The sequence below is a fragment of the Tamandua tetradactyla genome, chromosome 3 (genome assembly GCF_023851605.1).
Source record: "Tamandua tetradactyla isolate mTamTet1 chromosome 3, mTamTet1.pri, whole genome shotgun sequence".
NCBI classification, from domain to species: domain Eukaryota; kingdom Metazoa; phylum Chordata; class Mammalia; order Pilosa; family Myrmecophagidae; genus Tamandua; species Tamandua tetradactyla.
This window is the reverse complement of record NC_135329.1, coordinates 1,068,018-1,090,217: the sequence shown is the minus strand read 5'-3', so window position 1 is coordinate 1,090,217 and position 22,200 is coordinate 1,068,018. Positions and strand designations below refer to the sequence as shown.

General features: G+C 40.5%; 2 protein-coding genes across 12 annotated transcripts in view; one reads left to right on the top strand and one right to left on the bottom strand.

Annotated features, from left to right (window-relative positions):
- GEN1 (GEN1 Holliday junction 5' flap endonuclease) overlaps window positions 1-17,046 on the bottom strand; it is a 39,516-nt gene extending 22,470 nt beyond the window's left edge. For 3 of the 6 annotated variants that reach the window (XM_077152140.1, XM_077152142.1, XM_077152145.1), the window contains exons 1-4: window positions 16,696-17,046; window positions 9,978-10,160; window positions 8,380-8,566; window positions 145-321 (exon numbers count right to left, since the gene is read on the bottom strand). In XM_077152140.1, coding sequence (XP_077008255.1) covers window positions 145-321; window positions 8,380-8,566; window positions 9,978-10,138 — 525 coding nt within the window. In that variant the 5' untranslated portion in view covers window positions 10,139-10,160; window positions 16,696-17,046. Of the gene's footprint in view, window positions 1-144; window positions 322-8,379; window positions 8,567-8,774; window positions 9,038-9,977; window positions 10,161-12,503 lie in introns of those variants that run through there. The other 3 variants (XM_077152141.1, XM_077152143.1, XM_077152144.1) reach the window with 3 other exon arrangements.
- Window positions 17,047-17,331: 285 nt separating this feature from the next.
- SMC6 (structural maintenance of chromosomes 6) overlaps window positions 17,332-22,200 on the top strand; it is a 114,754-nt gene continuing 109,885 nt past the window's right edge. Inside the window, exon 1 of one of the 6 annotated variants that reach the window (XM_077152135.1) lies at window positions 17,332-17,439. Coding sequence is in view for 1 of the 6 variants with exons in the window: in XM_077152134.1 (XP_077008249.1) it covers window positions 18,328-18,334 (7 nt within the window). In the remaining 5 variants the exon portion in view is untranslated. Of the gene's footprint in view, window positions 17,440-17,595; window positions 17,617-18,310; window positions 18,335-18,360; window positions 18,701-19,168; window positions 19,436-22,200 lie in introns of those variants that run through there. The other 5 variants (XM_077152139.1, XM_077152134.1, XM_077152137.1 and 2 more) reach the window with 5 other exon arrangements.

Genomic DNA, 22,200 nt, shown 5'->3' with positions numbered 1-22,200 from the left:
TAATAATAGCAAACATTTATTTAGCATTTGATATATGCCATGCATTATGCTAAACACTGTATGTCTTATTTCATTTAAATATTTAATCTTTTTAAAAAAGATAACCATAAAAACAAATGCTATAAAGGAGAAAGAAAAAAGTACCTTTGTATTCATAGTAAAATTCCTGTAAACAGTCTGTGCCCCATAAAGGAAAGCATCTCCATCATTGGTGAGGCAGCCATCTACATAACCATTAGCATTGAGGTAGGCACACATAGCTTCAGCTTCCCCTGCAGCCTGGACCCACGGAATTCCTAAGCAGTTTAGCATATCAAGGCACTGAAAAGAAAAAGTGCATGCAAGATGTTTAATTGCTAATTTCTTTGATGTTTAACTTCTGTAACCATTGAGGGCAGCTATTTAGTTTCAAAAATTTGAAATTTGAACACTGACTCAGTAGCTGACTTTATTTTAAAAGTCCTTATCTTTTAGAGAAAGGTAGTAAAATATTGAGTGTGAAACAATACTACGTCTGGAAAGTGCTTCAAAGCAAGTGAGAGCAGGGGCGTGGTTAGAGGTTATGGAAGAAATAATATGGCCATGGGCTGATAACCGTTTAAGCTTGGTGATGGTTTAGTTTTGTATTGATTTAAAATTGTCTATAATAAAAAATTCAGAACTTTTAATGTCAATTAAAAAAGAATTCATACACAATATTTGTTATGGTCAAAACTAATATATTAAGATTCTGGAAAATAATCACAGTAAGATTTACAAATGTAAAACTAAAATAATTTCTCTGACATGATAGCCCAATATGAGCTCATGCAAAGATGCTATTACACGATTTTGGCTTATGGCCTTAAACATCTCCTCTTCATCTTGCTTCCACCTGTTTCATACAACTGTTATGTTGGGGGAAAGCACAATAAGGGTAAGCTATTAGTGTCTTCCCAGGAAGCCAAATGTTTATGCAAGATGGTAATGTCATTTTGCTGATGCAAAAACAGTCCGTGATTTCTTTGGGTTATGATTTTAACCCATTTGAGTAGTTTATAGTTTATTTAGCCCTACAGCCTAGTGTATTTCTTTCTTGTCATATGTCATTCTGTCTCTCTGTATTGGGGAATATTGGATGTGGTGAGAAACAGGGGCTAATTAATTTCTAGAGATTGACAGAATACCACCTCTTGCTGTGACTAATTCTCATGCTACATAACATAATGGAAATCCTTGCTAGATATTGCTCAAACTGGACAAGGTACAAAAAGACTAAGTACTATGTTCAAAAGATACTTTTTAGGACTCTGATCAAATGACAGTAGGGAAGCAGTGTGATGACAGGTGAATTGTCTGGCTGTACCGTAGTTGCTACTATCTTACCCCTAGAAGAGAAGTATCCTTTCATAATAAAATAAGAGATTGAGTTTGAAAGTTACTTCAGTTACACATACCATCTGTCATTCTAACTTGTTTCAAAGAGCCAGAACAGAACTTGTGATAAGGACGGGTGCAATTTTCCATACCCTAGTCTGTATCAAGTGGGGTGGAGGTAGTGTTTAGGAGGACTAATTTGAGCTTTTCATACTTACACCTAAAAGATGGCAATGGATTAGGAGGAAACAGGGCCTAGGAACTGAGTACACAGAAATATGGAAATGGGCAATAGATAAGCAAAAGTGAAACATGCCCAAGAACATCTCAATTACTGTAATAAAGGAATGGGAAGGGATCCACTTTCTCAAGAAGAGATGGACACCTTTTGCTTTAGGTATTATTGCCACGATCCATGATGTTTCCACACAAGAAATAATTGGAATACAGCACAAACTACTTATGGTCCTAAGGTGAAACATTTACTACAAAGAGACAATGTTTAAAACTCACCTAAGAATAAAACAGACAAAATTTCAGAAGACAAGAAAACCGATTACATTATATGCCTTTTAAAAGTAATGCAACTTTCAATACAAATTAATAAGAAAAGCAAGGAAGTGAAGTCAAAACAAAGATGCTAAAAGGTCTATATCCTTAACAGATAAAGGAATTGAACAAGAAGAAAAAATTAAAGCCTCAAGAGGTAAGTGGGGAAAGAACATGACGGCCATTACCTAAAGAGGGATCTACAACTAAGGCTAAATGTTTAACCTCAACAATAAAAGACAAATACATATTAAATGAACTATATTTTTGGTTACTAAACAGCACAAAAATCAACTTCCTAATATCCAGTGTCTGGTATTTGCACTGAAACTGCTTATCTCCTATTGTTACTGAACAAAGTACTCTAGCAAGAGCTATAATATCATTCTTAGACTTTGGCCTACTATTAATCCCACTTAGGGTAATTTTATTTCAAAATCCCAAACAACAAGAAAAAGCTAAACACACCAAAAATGTTCATCATAATTTCACATATAATAGTGAAAAACTGAAAAGCAAGCTGTTCTAGTCTGCCAGAATACAACACACCAAGAGATGGACTGGCTTTTAATAAAAGGGGATTTATTTAGTTAGAAATGTATAGTTCTGCAGAGGAAAGGCAGCTAACTTTCAACTGAGGTTCTTTCTTACATGGGAAAGCACAGGGTGATCTCTGCTGGCCTTCTCTCCAGGCCTCTATGTTCCAACAACTTTCCCCTGGTGATTCCTTTCTGCATCTCCAAAGGCCTGGGCAGAGCTGCTAGTGCTGAGATGAGGTATGCTGAGCTGCTTGGGCTGTGCTACGTTGAGCTCTCTCATTTAAGCCCCCACCAATTAAGTCAAATGTCACTCATTGCAGCAGACACGCCTCCCAGCCAACTGCAGATGTAATCAGCAATAGATGAGGTTCACATGCCATTGGCTCATGTCCACAGCAACAGAGCTAGGTGCCTTCACCTGGCCAAGTTGACACCTGGACCTAACTACCACACAAGCAATAAATACAATCACAAGGAACAATTAACAACTTCACATATGTTGTACAACGATTACAAGTTATGATTCTGAATAGAATGTGGAAATAGGAAAATACGGATATGATATATTCAATGAAAAGTCCAAGGTAAAAACTGCACTATCATAGCAACTCTTCCAGAGTACATACATTTAAGAGATTAAAAAAGAGTAGTAGCTCCTTATTGTTTTAATTATATTATACTTTTTATAGGTGATTTTGCCTCCTAACTTTTATGAGGATATAATATATAACAATTTTATAATACAAAAATATAGTACATTTAACACATAACAATAATTACTTTTTTAGATTGCAAAGATAGCAATGCCCAAGGGGAAGCCAAATATGTATTATACATATGAACCATCACAAATGCTGTATGAGTGAAGTGTGAATAAGACCCATGTATTCTAAGACTTTTTTGAAGTGCTGAAGAGGTTATAACAGGTAATACCTATTGTTCTAGTTTGCTAGCTGCTGGAATGTGATATATCAGAAACAGAATGGTTTTTTTTTTTTTTTTTTCTTTTTGATTTTGGGTCTAAATTCTCATTCTTTCTTTTTTTTTTATTAATTAAAAAAAGAATTAACAAAACAATTAGAAATCATTCCAATCTACATGTATAATCAGTAATTCTTAATAACATCACATAGTTGCATATTCATCATTTCTTAGTACATTTGCATCGATTTAGAAAAAGAAATAAAAAGACAACAGAATAAGAATTAAAACAATAATAGAAAGAAAAAAACAAAAAAAACAAAAACAAAAAACCTATACCTCACATGCAGCTTCATTCAGTGTTTTAACATAATTGCATTACAATTGGGTAGTATTGTGCTGTCCATTTCTGAGTTTTTATATCCAGTCCCGTTGTACAGTCTGTATCCCTTCATCTCCAATTATCCCTTCTCTTTTTTTTTTTTTTTAATTAACGGAAAAAAAGAAATTAACCCAACATTTAGAGATCATACCATTCTACACATGCAATCATTAATTCTTAACATCATCACATAGATGGATGATCATCATTTCTTAGTACATTTGCATTGGTTTAGAAGAACTAGCAACATAACCGAAAAAGATATAGAATGTTAATATAGAGAAAAAAATAAAAGTAATAATAGTAAAATCAAAACAAAACAACACAAAACAAAACAAAAACCTATAGCTCAGATGCAGCTTCATTCAGTGTTTTAACATGATTACTTTACAATTAGGTATTATTGTGCTGTCCATTTTTGAGTTTTTGTATCTAGTCCTGTTGCACAGTCTGTATCCCTTCAGCTTCAATTACCCATTGTCTTACCCTGTTTCTAACTCCTGCTGAACTCTGTTACCAATGACATATTCCAAGTTTATTCTCGAATGTCCGTTCACATCAGTGGGACCATACAGTATTTGTCCTTTAGTTTTTGGCTGGATTCACTCAGCATAATATTCTCTAGGTCCATCCATGTTATTACATGGTTCATAAGTTTATCTTGTCTTAAAGCTGCATAATATTCCATCGTATGTATATACCACAGTTTGTTTAGCCACTCTTCTGTTGATGGAGATTTTGGCTGTTTCCATCTCTTTGCAATTGTAAATAATGCTGCTATAAACATTGGTGTGCAAATGTCCGTTTGTGTCTTTGCCCTTAAGTCCTTTGAGTAGATACCTAGCAATGGTATTGCTGGGTCGTATGGCAGTTCTATATTCAGCTTTTTGAGGAACCGCCAAACTGCCTTCCACAGTGGTTGCACCCTTTGACATTCCCACCAACAGTGGATAAGTGTGCCTCTTTCTCCGCATCCTCTCCAGCACTTGTCATTTTCTGTTTTGTTGATAATGGCCATTCTGGTGGGTGTGAGATGATATCTCATTGTGGTTTTGATTTGCATTTCTCTAATGGCCAGGGACATTGAGCATCTCTTCATGTGCCTCTTGGCCATCCGTATTTCCTCTTCTGAGAGGTGTCTGTTCAAGTCTTTTTCCCATTTTGTAATTGGGTTGGCTGTCTTTTTGTTGTTGAGATGAACAATCTCTTTATAAATTCTGGATACTAGACCTTTATCTGATATATCATTTCCAAATATTGTCTCCCATTGTGAAGGCTGTCTTTCTACTTTCTTGATGAAGTTCTTTGATGCACAAAAGTGTTTAATTTTGAGGAGTTCCCATTTATTTATTTCCTTCTTCAGTGCTCTTGCTTTAGGTTTAAGGTCCATAAAACCGCCTCCAGTTGTAAGATCCATAAGATATCTCCCAACATTTTCCTCTAACTGTTTTATGGTCTTAGACCTAATGTTTAGATCTTTGATCCATTTTGAGTTAACTTTTGTATAGGGTGTGAGAGATGGGTCTTCTTTCATTCTTTTGCATATGGATATCCAGTTCTCTAGGCACCATTTATTGAAGAGACTGCTCTGTCCCAGGTGAGTTGGCTTGACTGCCTTATCAAAGATCAAATGTCCATAGATGAGAGGGTCTATATCTGAGCACTCTATTCGATTCCATTGGTCGATATATCTATCTTTATGCCAATACCATGCTGTTTTGACCACTGTGGCTTCATAATATGCCTTAAAGTCAGGCAGCGCGAGACCTCCAGCTTCGTTTTTTTTCCTCAAGATGTTTTTAGCAATTCGGGGCACCCTGCCCTTCCAGATAAATTTGCTTATTGGTTTTTCTATTTCTGAAAAATAAGTTGTTGGGATTTTGATTGGTATTGCATTGAATCTGTAAATCAATTTAGGTAGGATTGACATCTTGACTATATTTAGTCTTCCAATCCATGAACACGGTATGCCCTTCCATCTATTTAGGTCTTCTGTGATTTCTTTTAGCAGTTTTTTGTAGTTTTCTTTATATAGGTTTTTTGTCTCTTTAGTTAAATTTATTCCTAGGTATTTTATTCTTTTAGTTGCAATTGTAAATGGGATTCGTTTCTTGATTTCCCCCTCAGCTTGTTCATTACTAGTGTATAGAAATGCTACAGATTTTTGAATGTTGATCTTGTAACCTGCTACTTTGCTGTACTCATTTATTAGCTCTAGTAGTTTTGTTGTGGATTTTTCCGGGTTTTCGACGTATAGTATCATATCGTCTGCAAACAGTGATAGTTTTACTTCTTCCTTTCCAATTTTGATGCCTTGTATTTCTTTTTCTTGTCTAATTGCTCTGGCTAGAACCTCCAACACAATGTTGAATAATAGTGGTGATAGTGGACATCCTTGTCTTGTTCCTGATCTTAGGGGGAAAGTTTTCAATTTTTCCCCATTGAGGATGATATTAGCTGTGGGTTTTTCATATATTCCCTCTATCATTTTAAGGAAGTTCCCTTGTATTCCTATCTTTTGAAGTGTTTTCAACAGGAAAGGATGTTGGATCTTGTCGAATGCCTTCTCTGCATCAATTGAGATGATCATGTGATTTTTCTGCTTTGATTTGTTGATATGGTGTATTACATTAATTGATTTTCTTATGTTGAACCATCCTTGCATACCTGGGATGAATCCTACTTGGTCATGATGTATAATTCTTTTAATGTGCTGTTGGATACGATTTGCTAGAATTTTATTGAGGATTTTTGCATCTGTATTCATTAGAGAGATTGGTCTGTAGTTTTCTTTTTTTGTAATATCTTTGCCTGGTTTTGGTATGAGGGTGATGTTGGCTTCATAGAATGAATTAGGTAGTTTTCCCTCCACTTCGATTTTTTTGAAGAGTTTGAAGAGAATTGGTACTAATTCTTTCTGGAACGTTTGGTAGAATTCACATGTGAAGCCATCTGGTCCTGGACTTTTCTTTTTAGGAAGCTTTTGAATGACTAATTCAATTTCTTTACTTGTGATTGGTTTGTTGAGGGCATCTATGTCTTCTTGAGTCAAAGTTGGTTGTTCATGTCTTTCCAGGAACCCGTCCATTTCCTCTAAATTGTTGTATTTATTAGCGTAAAGTTGTTCATAGTATCCTGTTATTACCTCCTTTATTTCTGTGAGGTCAGTAGTTATGTCTCCTCTTCCATTTCTGATCTTATTTATTTGCATCCTCTCTCTTCTTCTTTTTGTCAATCTTGCTAAGGGCCCATCAATCTTATTGATTTTCTCATAGAACCAACTTCTGGCCTTATTGATATTCTCTATTGTTTTCATGTTTTCAATTTCATTTATTTGTGCTCTAATCTTTGTTATTTCTTTCCTTTTGCTTGCTTTGGGGTTAGCTTGCTGTTCTTTCTCCAGTTCTTCCAAATGGATCACATATCTTGGGAACTGCTTGAAGGAATGAAACATATAGAAGCGATGAAAATAAATTATTCCAGTTGCCAGGGTATCATAATGTAGCCCTAAACGAGTGCCCACATCAAAGATGAACCGAGCCCCCTCTCGGCGGTAGCGGGCCTCAGTGGCTGGATCAAGTCCTTCTAGTTGCGAGGGTGTGTGAGCCAAGTCTTTCTTATCCCAGTACCAACATGGTTTTGTGTGGTCCAGGTTTGCCGAAGAGACTGAAGGGCTTGAATTTTCTTTATTCTCCTTCATTTATTGAAGTAGACTTGTTCTTTCCAGAAGGTTCTCTGAAAATGTTAGAATCCCCTTGCCTCAGGCAAACGCCTTAGCGACGTTCCCCCTTACCGACTGCGGCCATCTTGGACGTGGAACTGCCCAGAATGGTTTTTAAAAGGGGGAATTTATTACGTTGCAAGTTTACAGTTCTAAGGCTGTGAAAATGTTCCAATTAAAGCAAATCTATAAGATGTCCAAATTAAGGCACCAACAAGAGGTTACAGGTCGATGAAGCTCAGGGTTTCTCTCAGCTGGAAAAGCACATGCGAACATGGCAACATCTGTTGGCTTTCTCTCCAGGCTTCTTTCATGAAGCTTCACCAGGGTATTTTACTTCTTCATCTCCAAAGGTCTCTGGCTGTGTGGGCTCTTGTGGCTCTAAAGTGTTTCCTCTTTTAAAGGATTCCAGTAAACTAATCAGGACCCACCCAGAATGGGTGGAGTCACATCTCCATCTAATCAAAGGTTAATACCCACAATTGGCCGTGTCACATCTCTGTGGAGATAATCTAATCAAATTTCTGACCTACAGTGCCCATGAGGGCTCAAAAGAAATGGCTGCCGCCATGAGATGGATCAGGATTAAAACACGGCTTCTCTAGGGTCCATAATCCTATCAAACTGGTACACCTATTAGTCCCTATTATACGTTAGTTTTTTTTAGATATACTTTAATTTTTACCACATCCCTTCAAAGATGCCCCCTTTCACAGAGGAAGAAACAAGATTTGGTTAATAATCTCGCTTGAGGTCTTGGAGCTTAAATACCAGAGCCAAACCTTGAACCCAGGTCAATTTCACTTTAATTCTGGACACATTAAAGTTAATGAGTTTTAAACTTACTTTATCTGAGTACAATGTATCATTTAATTAAAATCAGAATAACTGAGTCAAATCTAAATGCTTACCTCTCTTAAGACTGATTTAAAATGTGATCTCCCAGTTTTCTGAAACCGCATTTTTCCAGAAGGCCCATACCGATTCTGATTCCTCTTGTTTATGACATCAGCTTTCAGAATTGGGGGTTCCCCTTCCATTACGAACACCAGTTTTACATCCATTAGTGTTAAAAATGAGACACGAAAAAACAAGTTCCTGAAAATATATAAATTAATAATATGTTAATCTTCATATATTAGTGGCAAAAGTTAAAACAGCCGTATGGTGCAGAGGGAAAGAACATGAGACTAGTATCAAAGATCATGGATTCTTCCACCAACTTGTCCTGTGTGATCGTTGGGCAGTTACTTCACTTTCTGAGCCTCAATTCCTTCATCTATAAGATGAGAATAAAAACAACTACCCAGTTTAGGTTCTTCAATGGCAAGGGACAATGGATATGACAGCACTTAGTAATGGTAAGATGCCTCCCAAAGACAGCACTGTAAGAATGCACAAGGACACTTACTACTCAGCTTTTGTTGAAATTATGAATATTCACTTCAACAAACTGTTTATTATTCATTATTATAAATAGCTATGACCTCAGAGACATGGGCAGAGTCACACAGATCTTCAACACCTGCTTAGTGAGCACCCCTGCTCTGTGCTAGGCGTGGTGTCAGACGCTGGAGGTACAACACTGAACCTCTGCACTCTGGGAGCTTGTGGTTTGCAGGGGAGAAAGAAAAATTTATTTTATTAATAAAACAGAGTATTAGTCTTTTAAATTGTGAGAAGTGTTTGAAGGAAGTAAACAAAGGGCTGACAGAAAATGGCTACATGAATTGGGAACTCTACTTCAGACAAGAGAGGCTTTTCCAAAGTTGATAATCAAAGAAAGGAAATGAAATAGTCATTTGAAGAGAGGTAGGAAGCACATTCTGGGCAGAGGGTTCTGCATGTGAAAAGGGCAAGGCAGGAGAATACTTTGCATTCTTTAGAAATTGAGAAGGCCATTGTGGCTACTGATTTTTGGTATGTTCTGGCATACAATATGTCTGAAAATAGGCATGCTGAATTAGTTGTCTGCAAAAACAAAAGTTAAGATTCTATTCTAAGCGAAATGGAAATCCAGGGAGATTTATGATTAATTGCTATGGAAAAAATGGTTTGGGGGAAGAAATAAAAAGTAGAGGGCAGGAAACCAGTTAAGATGTCACTTCAGCACTAAAGGTTAGAGATGATGTTGGCTTAGACAGGGGTGGTGCCTGTGGACATGGAGGGAAAGTGTGTGAACACAAATACATTTTGAAAATAGAACTTACAAGACCTACTCATGGATTGTATGTGAGGGCGAGATAAAAGAGGGAGAAAATGACTTTCAAATTTCTGGCTTTTAGTAACCAAAGCATCCTAGTGGGTATGTTAAATAGACAGCTAGATATGAGTCTGAAGCTCAAAGGGTAAGAGTTACAAATTTGTGAGCCATCAACAAAAAGACAGATCTAGACATGTTAATCTATTTAAAAATCTCAAAATGTAAAAGAAATAAAGTGGAAACAAAACCAAGACCTCATGAGTGCTGTGCAACCACACCTTTATACTCTGAGAATGTTTCCTCTACCTGAGCTGGGGCTTCGTGACTCTTCCCATCATTTTTTTGACCATCTGTGCCTCACACACCCAGAGGCTCAGATCAACTGCGATGGTTTTCCCACCAAGACTGTGCAAGCAATGGTGTTCCTTAACAGGCTCCAGAATCTGCCACAAATCATTCACTCCCATTCTCAGGATCAGCTGCTGTTATCTGAAACAGTTTTAAAAAGATTGTTTAAAAAAAAAAAAACAAAAACAGGTTCAGAACAGGAATTTAAACAATTCATTATAAGTTGGCTCCAGATATTTGTAAATAGAAGATTCTCTTTATTTCTCCAATAAGTCAGTTTTTCTAGATGCATCAAAAATACCTACAACATTAAAAAAAATGGTGGTGACTAGCTAATAACAAGAACTGAAAAATGTGGAAATGGGTAGAAAACTCTACTTGACAACTTACCTCTCAATTTATATACCTGAAGAAAGAAGAGAACTAGCCCTAAGAAAATCAGGAAAAACAAAACAAAACAGGGTGGGCCACGGTGGCTCAGCAGGTAAGAATGCTTGCCTGCCATGCCAGAGGACCCAGGTTGGATTCCCAGTGCCTTCCCATGTGAAAAAAAAAAAAGGAATCATGCAAACAAAACTAAAGAAAAAACAAGGTGGTTAATGAAGGAAATTGATGAAATGGGGACAGGTGAAGAAACGAGCAGAAAACGAGGGGAATATACAATTATGTTTTCAAAAAGGACATGATTTATATATCGCAGGGTCACAAACGTTCATTGTGGTAAAATAAAAAAAATATTTTAAACAATAAAAATTTAAATAAGATCACGTATAGTTCTACACTCAAAGAAAAACGTTAGTTTTTCCCCCATGCATAGTTAACATATGCATTTTAAAAACAAAATTGACTTCAATTCTGCTGTTGTAACACTGGTATTTTCTGATCCAGTTTTCCCTTATTAAACATCTAAATGTCTTTTTTTATGTTATAACTTGATAAAAATACATAATGCCTGCACTGAAGATCTGGTCTAACTATGTAAATAAAATCCAGATTATCATCCTCCGAATGACTTTAATACCTTTCAATCACAAGGGAGGAGACAAAGATATCAAAGATTCTGACCACGATGCAGAACCATTTTCATTAAGAAGTACTGTATTGTCTCTTTCTTTAACAGAGTTCATTCTAAGTATATTTTCTAGAATTGTACATGGTAGCAAAGTAAATGAATGAACTATTGCTGCATTTTCTCTGTACTTTTCTCAATCTTTTTCTAAATGTGGTCAGGTTCACCATGAGTATCGCTACTTTTTATGAATGACTGCACAAATATTCACAGATCTGTCACTTTATCAAGAGAAATCTACAGGGTTAAAGGTAAAGAAAGCAGGAGATAGCATTAATGGTGGCTCCATGCCAGGACTGTCTAGGGAACATCAAGAAGTTTCAATGCCTGCATGTAGCACTGTGGCACAGACTGTGAGTTAAGGTTTACTTTTTTTGTAACTCTGGAAATAAAAGGGTTGGAAAAGGCCTTGTTATGAAGGAGTGAATGAGACTTTTGAAGTAAGAAATTATGAACCATCATGTGTAAAACTCAGAACCAGAAAGTTTGAGAGGAAAATTTTTTTGGGTAGTTTTGCTGTCCTTTAAGCTGTAACTCATTTTGGGAACTGGACTGAATTGTTATTGAAGGAAATTAGGCAATTCCTCTCTGCAGGAACATTATTGTGTGATCTTATGCCATTCAAATGTGGTTCTGCTGCTAGTTGCAAAATTTTAAATGCAGGTAACTTTGGATTTAGCAATGCTTCGTCTAAGAATTTAAGATAAGCTCTTAGGTGTGTGCACTTATGTACAAAGCCATTCACTGCAGCAGTGTTTATAATAGTAAGACGGGGAAGAGACAAATGTCTACCAATAACATAACAGTTAATTATGGTTATGTTGAAAAAGTGGAATGCAAGATTCAGCAAATAAAAAAAATGGGAAAGATCTATATGTACTGAAAAAATCAGATTAAGTTTAAATGAAAAAGATTATATATTAGAGATAACTCAAGATCAGGGATGAAAGAATTACTCTACAAAGTATATTTCTTTGCATTAATTTTTGTACATATGTTGATTTTTAAAATAATCATGTAGATGTATTACTTTTCAAATTAAAAGTTTTAAAAAACATAGTCCCGTCTGCAAGACAAGTTGAGGAAATAAACTAAAATCTTTAAGTGGTCCGTTTCTTGCCTAAATTTTAAGTGACCAAATACGGGTATAGGTCTTGCGTTCTGGCAAATTTATGAGTATCTAAATGTTAATTATGACTTCGGCATGGCTTTTTTTGAAGAGATTCACATGTTCTAATTTCCTTCAAGTTGCCTAAGAACTAGTCATGTGGTCTTAAGCAAGGCAAAACCTTTTTTGATGATTCAATTCTTTTTACAGTATTTGTAATGCTTCATTATATAAATTGGTCTCACAGACAGAACTGAAAAGTAATGAAGATTGCCATCTAGTGCAGTGTTGATAATATTATACACACATTTATGTACAGGATGGTGATGTAAACCGTATTCTTTCTCAAAGTTGTGGTAAAAAAAAAAGAGGTACAACGATGTAGTAGACTCTTGATTTTACAAATTGTAATCTTCTAAATATTCCAAGCATATTAGGATTATTTTATAAAAACTTTAATGGAATATATTATTCACCAATGGCAGCTATGCCTGTGAAAAAACAAGGACAGAACAGATTATATTAATATATTAAGTCTCCCACAGACTGGATCCGTTAAACAAGACAAACAAGGTTTTTAATTAAGCCTATAACAGCTCTAGTATAATGGTGTTCTAGTTTGCTAGCTGCTGGAATGCAATATACCAGAAACGGAATGGCTTTTAACAAGGGGAATTTAATGAGTTGCTAGTTTATAGTTCTAAGGCTGAGAAAATTCCAATTAAAACAAGTCTATAGAAATGTCCAGTCAAAGGCATCCAGGGAAAGATATCTTAGTTCAAGAAGGCCGATGAAGTTCAGGGTTTCTCTCTCAAGTGTAAGGGCACATGGTGAGCACACTCAAGAGTTCCTCTCTCATCTGGAAGGGCACATGGTGAACACAGTGTCATCTGTTAGCTTCTTCTGGCTTCTGGTTTCATGAAGCTCCCCAGGAGGCATTCTCCTCTTTCATCTCCAAAGGTCGCTGGCTGGTGGACTCTGCTTCTCGTGGTTATGTCGTTCTGCTCTGCTCTCTCTGAATTTCTCTTTCTCCAAAATGTTTCCTTTTATAGTACTCCAGAAACTAATCAAGACCCATCTAAATGGGTGGAGATATGTCATCGCCTAATCCAGCTTAACAACCACTCTTGATTAAATCACATCTCCAGGGAGATGATCTAATTCGTTTCAAATATACAGTACTGAATAGGGATTAGAAGCAACAGCTACCTTTACAAAATGGGATTAGGATTAAAGCATGGCTTTTCTAGGGTACATACATAATTTCAAACCAGCACAAATGGGATTATTATACTTAAAACTTAATTTTTACTGTATTAATTTCTTTGTCAGAAAGAAGCAGGGTTTAATGACTGGGATCCATGGTATATTACAGAATTACAATGATAGTCGAATAGATATCAGTAATTTTATAAAGATACAAAATTGTAATAATGGCTTCTTAAAGACAACTGGTATAAACAACACAGAAAAAATCGTAACAGAATTGTTGGTTGGGTCCCAGAAAGTAAAATCTGGGTTACTAACTCTGAACTAAAGGGTTCTCTTCTCCATTACGTACTATATGTCTCTTTAATTGCCAATCCTCTGGTCACCATATTCTTTAGTCAATCTCGATGACTTTTTAACCACTTTGGTGCTTTATCTAGTCCCCAAAATTCTAATGAAATGGATTTGAAAAAGCTTAGTCTCTCTTCTCCTCTGCAAGTATAGTTCTGCATAGTGATGTTGTTTCTTTTATGAGGAGAAAAGAATGTTATCATGAAATACACTTATTTTCCATTATTTCCTCTGAATGATGGGCGTGAAGAGGACATTTTTATGGGAGCTTATCATCTTGTCATGTCTCATTGAATCTTTTGTCCCCTCAGTACCTCATCATCAGTGAACGTCTATTAGATCTTGAATTAATGTAAGACTTAGATAGCCTTGAGTAGTTTAAAACTTAAAAAATAACAAAATAGGACTATGCCAAGCAAGGCTTGGGGTAGGTGTGGGGATCGGAGAGTGAGTGGACTTACATAGGAAGAACATGTGGACAGTCAGCTAAAGAGGCAGACAACGTGAAAGGACATTACTGCTGAGTCCCCTCTGCAGTTCTCTTCATATTCCTGTCCCTTTCTAGCATTGTTTATCCCACATCCTCTAACTTCTCTGCTGAGCTCCTGAGCAGAACATCCAACTGTATATTTATCAACCCCACGTGATGCATGATCCGTGCATTTAATTCTTGATTCCATGACTTCTCCACAAAACTGGTGTCTTTCCCAAATACTCAGTTATTTAGGTTCAAAAATCTAGCAGTTCTTTTTGGTTCTAACACCAAGTTGAACCCCAAAACCTTTATCTCCAAAACACATTCTAAATCCCCTTCTCTAAAGACACTTCTCTCCTCTGGCCTGTATATAACGGTAATGGTCTTCTAATCAGTCTCCCTGCTTTCACTTGTTATTACCCCTACTCCCGCTTCCACACAAGCATTCTCCCCAGAGAAGCCAGAGTGATCTTGTTAAAAAATCATCACTTTTTGTGAATGAATAGTGAATTTTCTTACAGGTGACATGAACTTCTGTTAATTAATTCCTGTAGCCAGTTACGCAACAAATACTAATGTAACAGTGTTCCTTTTGAATACAGTTCATAAAAGCAGAATACTAAAACAACAGATCTAAAAGGAAAAAAATTAAGTCAAATTATATGCTGTAACTTGTTCTAGGAAAGCAGATCCCAAATATCTATTTCTTTCATCTACTGTTTTCCATTCTGTCACTTTCTTTGCAGCAGCTCTTCTCCTGAAGTGACATTAAGTAGCAATGGCAGGACTGTAAAAGCAAATATAAAGTTACCAAAAGAGGCAGAATGCAACAACTTTTAAGATATTTAAGTACAGTAACACTGCAGGATAGAACAGAGGGTTCTTGCATGAGGTCATAATCAACTCAATGAAAGCAGTTTAGCATGAAGTAAAAATTTAATAACATGCATGTAAAATCCACCCAAAGCTACATACACTTTTGTCCTGCTTTTTAGTTTTTAAAAGGGTGTGGAATCTGATGAGTCCCTATTCATACCTTCTATAACATAGTAATTTTATTGAATTCAGTTTGATCATGCAATCTATATACTACATATAAAAAAGACTCTTCTAACCTTCATACTTAATTTTCAAATTTTGTAACAAAAGAAAAGCTATGTGAATCAACAAAGGCAGAACACGGTACATGACTTTATCCTACTGGTGGTTCCAATTTAGTTTAGTGAAAAGGGCACTCACTTGAACTGAGGATAAGAAAGCTTGGGATTTCAGTCTTAGCTATTCAAGTAATTAGCTGTATGACCTTAGAAAGACTAACCTAGCTATAAAATTGGGGGAGGGGGCTGAACCAAATGAATTATAACATTCTAATACTCTTTGAATTCCATGACCAATTTGGATAGCCTGTGTAAGAAATCACTCTATTCCACACTTTAGTGCTTAGCAGAGACACCACACATTTCTAAAGAAAAAGCTTAAGCATCCACATCAGGTCAAAAACAAACCCTTTGATGTAACCATATGGTGCTCATAAATCAATTCATGCTTCTAAAACTTCCTTAAAAGCTAATAACCTTTTATTGGTTAATTATAAAACTGAATGGGGTGAGAAAAGCACAGCACCTTGCTAACACCACTAATGAATCAAATTTAAAGAAAATAAAAAGGTTAGTGCCTTGATGTATGCAAATATAGACGCAATTTTATTAAACAACAGTTTTCCAATTTTATTTGCTTTAAGCAAAATATTAGGGAGAAAATTTATCTTAACAATAAAGTGAGAATTATGTCAAATTCCCCAGTTCCCATTTAGATGACTACATTTTTATATAAAGATCGGTAAATGCTGTAAACTTTATTCAGGAGAGGATTGTATTGGATGGGATTTTCAAAGTAATTCAATAATTAATGCTATATTTTATTATTTCTTTGGTTTTACTTTGATACGAAGTTTTTTTTAACTATTAAGTATACTATAACCAAGGCTTAATTTATTCTTTCTTGTCCACTAGTATTTATCAAGCGCCTATCTGCCAGGCACTCTCCAAGGTGCTCGAGGCTGTCCGCATCCAGCCCTGCATCCGAGGACCTTAGCAGGGCTAGGCTGTGCAGTGTGGCAAGTACGGGCATGAAGATCAGGAGGCCGGGGCAATCAGGAAGGCTTCCTTAAGGAGGCGGCAGCTAAGCACAGTCATCTGCGCTCCCAGCGGTTGTCACAAGGAGCAGGAGCCAGGTGTCCGAAACCCTCCTCAGCACAGCGTCCCAGCTATCCTAGCCACTGCCAGGCCACCCGGTCGATCCTTTCTTTGGTGTCCCAGTCCTGCCCCCGGCTACCCTAACGTCCGCCGCCTCCCTGGGCACTCGCTGGCTCTAACCCCCACGCGCCGTGTCTCTTGGCTGCGTCACGGTGGTCACTGTTCCTAGGCGAGGCCACCAGAGGAATAAAGCAGAGATATCCGATTACCTTTAGGAGCGTACGGTCGAGGGAAGGCCGGAAGGCCGACAGCCGCCCCTCTGGAAGGGGCGAGCAGGAAGGCGGCCTTAGCCGGGTGGGAATGGGCGGGCGCGGCCCGCGGCGACGGCGCAGGGCGCGGCCCTCCACTGTCTGCGCGCTCCCGGGGCCTCCGAGGCGTTGCGGGGCCCCACGGGCGGGACTTCCCCCGACCCCTCCACGGGTCTGGAACCGACCGGCCGTCGTGTGCCAGCTGCTGGGCCTCTAAATCTGCATCTTCTCCACTTTCCTCTCCCGACAGTCCCCGGGTCCTCGGAAAGCGCTTCCGCCGCGCCCGCCGCCGCGGCCCGCCCCTTCCGGGGAGCGCCTTCCGCCCCACGCCGCGCCCGGCCGGCGCACGCATGCGCGGGCCTGGGGCCGTGGCCGCCGACTTCTCTCCCCCTCCCTCGGCACAGCGCTCCCACCTCCCGCGCTTGCGTCGGCCCGCAGAGCCGCTTCCCGCCCTCAGACGGCACTTCCTGTCCCTCCTCTCAGACGCCGGCGGCGCGAAGACCCCAGACGGCGCAGGCGCGGGCCGCAGGCACGGAGCGTCCCGCGGGGGTCGCCGGGGCAGCTGCGTTCGCCTGCGGCGCGCGTGCCTGTGGTTAGCCAACGGCGGCCGCCGGCGCCGGCACTGCCCTGGGTGGCCCCGGCGTCGCTTCGCGCTGCGACCGCCCCGCGGACTGGCCTCCTCCGGGAGGTCTCGACCGGGTCGAGGTAGGGTCGGGGCGCGCGCTGCCGCTGCCCTTGCCTCGGGCCCCCCGAGCTTTCGACGCCCCGACCCCTGAGGGCCGCGGGCTCCGGAGCTGCGGCGCGGACGGAGTCGGCTCCCTCGGGCGGGAATCTTGGCGCCCTCTCTGCAGGCGGCGCGTCTCCTCGGCCGCGGGAAACTTGGTGGGCGCCGGGGGCTCGGGGCCGGGGGCTCCGGGCCGAGGGTCTGCTGCCGGGGGCTCGGGGCCAGGGGTCTGCTGCCGGGGGCTCGGGGCCAGGGGTCTGCTGCCGGGGGCTCGGGGCCAGGGGCCTGCTCTCGGGGCCGAGGGTCTGCTGTCGGGGGCTCGGGGCCAGGGGTCTGCTGCCGGGGGCTCGGGGCCAGGGGTCTGCTGCCGGGGGCTCGGCGCCGGGGGCTCGGGGCCGGGGGTCTGCTGCCGGGGCCTCGGGGCCGGGGGTCTGCTGCCGGGGCCTCGGGGCCGGGGGTCTGCTGCCGGGGCCTCGGGGCCGGGGGTCTGCTGCCGGGGCCTCGGGGCCGGGGGTCTGCTGCCGGGGGCTCGGGGCCAGGGGTCTGCTGCCGGGGGCTCGGCGCCGGGGGCTCGGGGCCGGGGGTCTGCTGCCGGGGCCTCGGGGCCGGGGGTCTGCTGCCGGGGCCTCGGGGCCGGGGGTCTGCTGCCGGGGGTTCGGGGCCGGGGGTCTGCTGCCGGGGCCTCGGGGCCGGGGGTCTGCTGCCGGGGGCTCGGGGCCAGGGGTCTGCTGCCGGGGGCTCGGGGCCGGGGGTCTGCTGCCGGGGCCTCGGGGCCGGGGGTCTGCTGCCGGGGGCTCGGGGCCGGGGGTCTGCTGCCGGGGGCGCTTGTCGGAGCCTGGCCATCGCCGCCGTGCCCAGCGTGTCTGGAGATGCCAGGTAAACCGCTTTCGTCTGGTTCCTGACAACGGAAATGGCGCGGTCTAAGAGATTTCAATTGTGATGTGCGAGGGACTTGTGCTGGCGTTTTCTCTGGACTGTTTCCTTGCGGAAATGGACTGGCGAGTGCGGAGAGCGGCCTCGAGGGTGCGGAAGGGCAGGGAACGCCTGCCCGGTGTGCGCATGCCGGGGCCCGCACGGGCAGCCCGCGGGTGAAGCCCCCAGTGAAGCCCGCACGGGCAGCCCGCGGGTGAAGCCCCCAGTGAAGCCCGCAGGGACAGCCCGCGGGTGAAGCTCTCAGGGACAGCCCGCGGGTGAAGCTCTCAGGGACAGCCCGCGGGTGAAGCTCTTAGGGACAGCCCGCGGGTAAACTCTCAGGGACAACCCGCGGGTGACGCCCGCAGGTAGAGCTCTCAGGGACAGCCCGTGGGTGAAGCCCGCAGGGGACAGCCTGCAGGGGACAGCCCGCCGCATTGCATGCTTAGCTTGGTTGGAAGCCGTGCTGGGGCTCGGCCAGGGGAGCCTCAGGAGTCCGATTCCGAAGAGGGCTGCGACAGCAAGGCGCTCACCAGATTTCCACGGGAGAGGGCAGGCATCTGGGTTTACTTTAACTGGTTCTGTTAGTGCCAGAAGTGTACAGAAATGAGTTTGTATCGGAACGTGTATTCAAAGAATTTTTTTTTTCCTGAGTGGGTGTGTGCGGTTTGAAAGGATGATGTGCCCTGGAAAAGCCCTGTTTTGATCCTGATCATCTCGTGGAACAGCTGTTTCTTTTAATCCGTCTTCTGCATTGTAGGTTAGATTATCTCCACACCCTATTGGGCTATTAGCCTTTGATTACAGGGAGATGTGACTCCACCCATTCCAGTGGGTCTTGATTTGTTTATTGGAATCCTTGAAAACAGGAAACATTTTGGAGAAAGCAGCAGAGCTGTGGAATCACGAGAGTCCACCAGCTGGAGACTTTTGGAGATGAAGGACAATGCTCCTAGGAGAGCATCATGAAACAAGAAGCTGGAGAGAAAGCTAGCAGACGGTGCCATGTGTCTTTCCAGTTGAGAGAAACCATGAATTTCTTCGGTCTTTCTTGAGTGAGTGAAGGTAATCTCTGGTTGGTGCCTTAGACTGGACATTTTTGTAGACTTGCTTTAATTGAGACATTTTCATGGCTTTAGAACTGTAAACTTGCAACTTATTAAGTTCCTCCTTTTAAAAGCCATTCTGTTTCTGGTATATTGCAGTTTGGCAGCTAGCAAACTAGAACAGGGTGCATCTACAAAAAGTTTGGCGACCACTAGTATACTGATTAAAAACATGTTTTCATATCAGGCAGAGCCAAAGTTGCGTGACCTTGGGTGAGTCTAAGTTTCACTTCTTTATATTGGGGAACAGAACACAGTGCCAGACTCACAAATTCTTGTGACTGTATGAAGGATTTAGTGTTGAGCCTGGCAAAAGGTAATCACATGTATGTGTTCAAGTGAAAAACTGGTTTTATCCCTCAAAGGGTTATTTTGAGTATATCTTATAGAGTCATTAGTTTGTTAGGTAAAATGTCTAAAATTTGACTGTTTTCAGATCTAAGTTAGGAAAATTAAAGCTACACTGGCATCCTTTCAGGAATTAATAAACGATTAACTCGTAGTTTTACCACGACGCAGTTAAGTGTCACAGTTCTGTGTACACAAACCTGTAAGTCGCGATGACCGAGCATCGAGTGCAGGGACGTATTGATGTTGCCGCTCTTGGCTCAGCAGGTCCGTCAGCTCTCCCAGGTGGTCCCGGTTGGTCCGACTGGAACTCCTTTCTGCGGCTCTCTAGATTCCCCTCCCACATCACCTCGCTGCAGTGTATATTTTACTGCCTACTGGCTCTCCATCTCAGTATCTCAGAAGCACTTCAAAATCAATGTTTTCAAACAAAATAAATTTGTCATTTATCTTCCCTCCTTTCCATCCCTGCTGCTCGTACTTATAATGGCATTCAGCATTAAGTATGAAGATTAGTTCTGAAAATTAAACACATATGAAGTTTATTGGCTTTAGTAATAGCATTAAAGAAACATATCACAGTAGGATCCTTTTTGTTTTTTAGGTTAATGAAAGAAATAGAAGATGAGAAAATAAAGAACAGATTCATAGTCAATTTCACTGCCTATGAACAATTAAACTATCAGTTAAACTCATTTGTTCATGCCAGTAAGAACCTGGATATTAGGTTTGAGTTTGAATTTCGACAAACCTGGTTTGAATCTGGGCTCAACTAATTACAATTGCGTAAGTGTGGGCAAATGTCTACCCTAGCCTCAGTTTCCCCTTTTGTAAAGTAAGGGTATCACATAAAGATGTTGAGAAGGAGAGGAAATAAGGCATTTATTTCAACAATTAACCACATAGGAAGTAGTTACTCAACAAATGTTAATTTATTTACCCATTTTATCCAGTCTTTTAAATCTCTTGGTTTCATCTCTTCTCCCTTCATCCCTGATTGCCACTGCTTAGACTCACATCATTTCCAGTCTCTTTTGCCACTATTTTTGTTCTGTTTTAACTGTCCTCTGTGTTGACCACAGGGTGTTTGAAAGACAATCATATTCCTCGAATTTTATTATTTGACATACTGTGCTTTGTACTTCCCATTTTTGCTGATCTTGAATTTTGATGGAATAGACTTTAGTCATTTTTTCCCTTAAATATTCATATTATTTTTATTACATCTCGCATGATTTCATGGTATATTTCAAGCTGTGTGCTTAATTCAGAACATTAAAAAGATTGTTTAATGTAAAATGAATATGTCCAGTGAGAGGAGTCGAAATGAGACTGAGGTAAACACAATGCAGGGCAGATTCAGAAGTAGCAGCAATTTCCCTTTTTTAAAAAACCATTTTCTTACTAATAATTTTAATTGTTATGTCTGTATTTACTGGCTTTAGCCCTACTTTGGTATTAATGGGAAGTGTGGATTGATAGATATTCACAATAAAATTTACATTTTAGAAAAAAATGTCCTATGCACGTGCATCATATAATAAACTCTTGGTTATTGATTTTTCTTAAACTCATTTATTGGTATCAGCATATCTATTACTGTTTGCGTACTGATGGAATTTGCTTCCTCTAAGGAAGAAATGTTGTCTTCCTAATTCCTATTTTTCTTTGTAAATAAGTAAATATTAAAAATTACAAAGAGCTTTGGGAATATATTGAAAATCCCAGAGGAGCTTTTTTTTTTTTTTCCTTTCTTGGTGTTGCCCCGAATATTTGAAAGTATTTTTCTTTGCATCTATTAATGTCTCTTTAACTTTTTGGAAACAGTATTTTGAAGTGTATCTATGTGATATGTGAATGATACAGGCCATTCATGTTTTTAAAAATCCACCATCATCAAACTACAGAATGATTCCTATTTTAAAGTTAGGGTCTTACAGTCTCAATTAGATGTACGTTACCATGGAAACCTAATAGCATACTGCAAATCCCAGGCCAAGCCCAGGAAATAAAAAAGCATCATCCTCACAGTGTTTGCTGCATGTCTTCTCTGTAGTGTGGAATCCCATATTCTTTGTTGGAAACTCTTTACATTTACCTTAGGGCACCTCCCTCCCACCCAATTTTATTTGGAAAAACGTTTCTTATGGTAAAATACTGAAATCAGTCAGTTGATGTCTAGAGTGTCTGCTCAGTGCAGCATTTTGTTTTGGGCACTGATAAAGATAATGTCTAAAAGGAAATTTAATGCTGGGAAAACCAACATTAAATTTTTGCTGTTCTATAATAAATAAATTACTCAGTAATTGAGAAAGGTCGGAGAATGTGCTGCTGTGAAAATAACAGCCTGCTATTAGTCTCCACTGCTATTTTAGT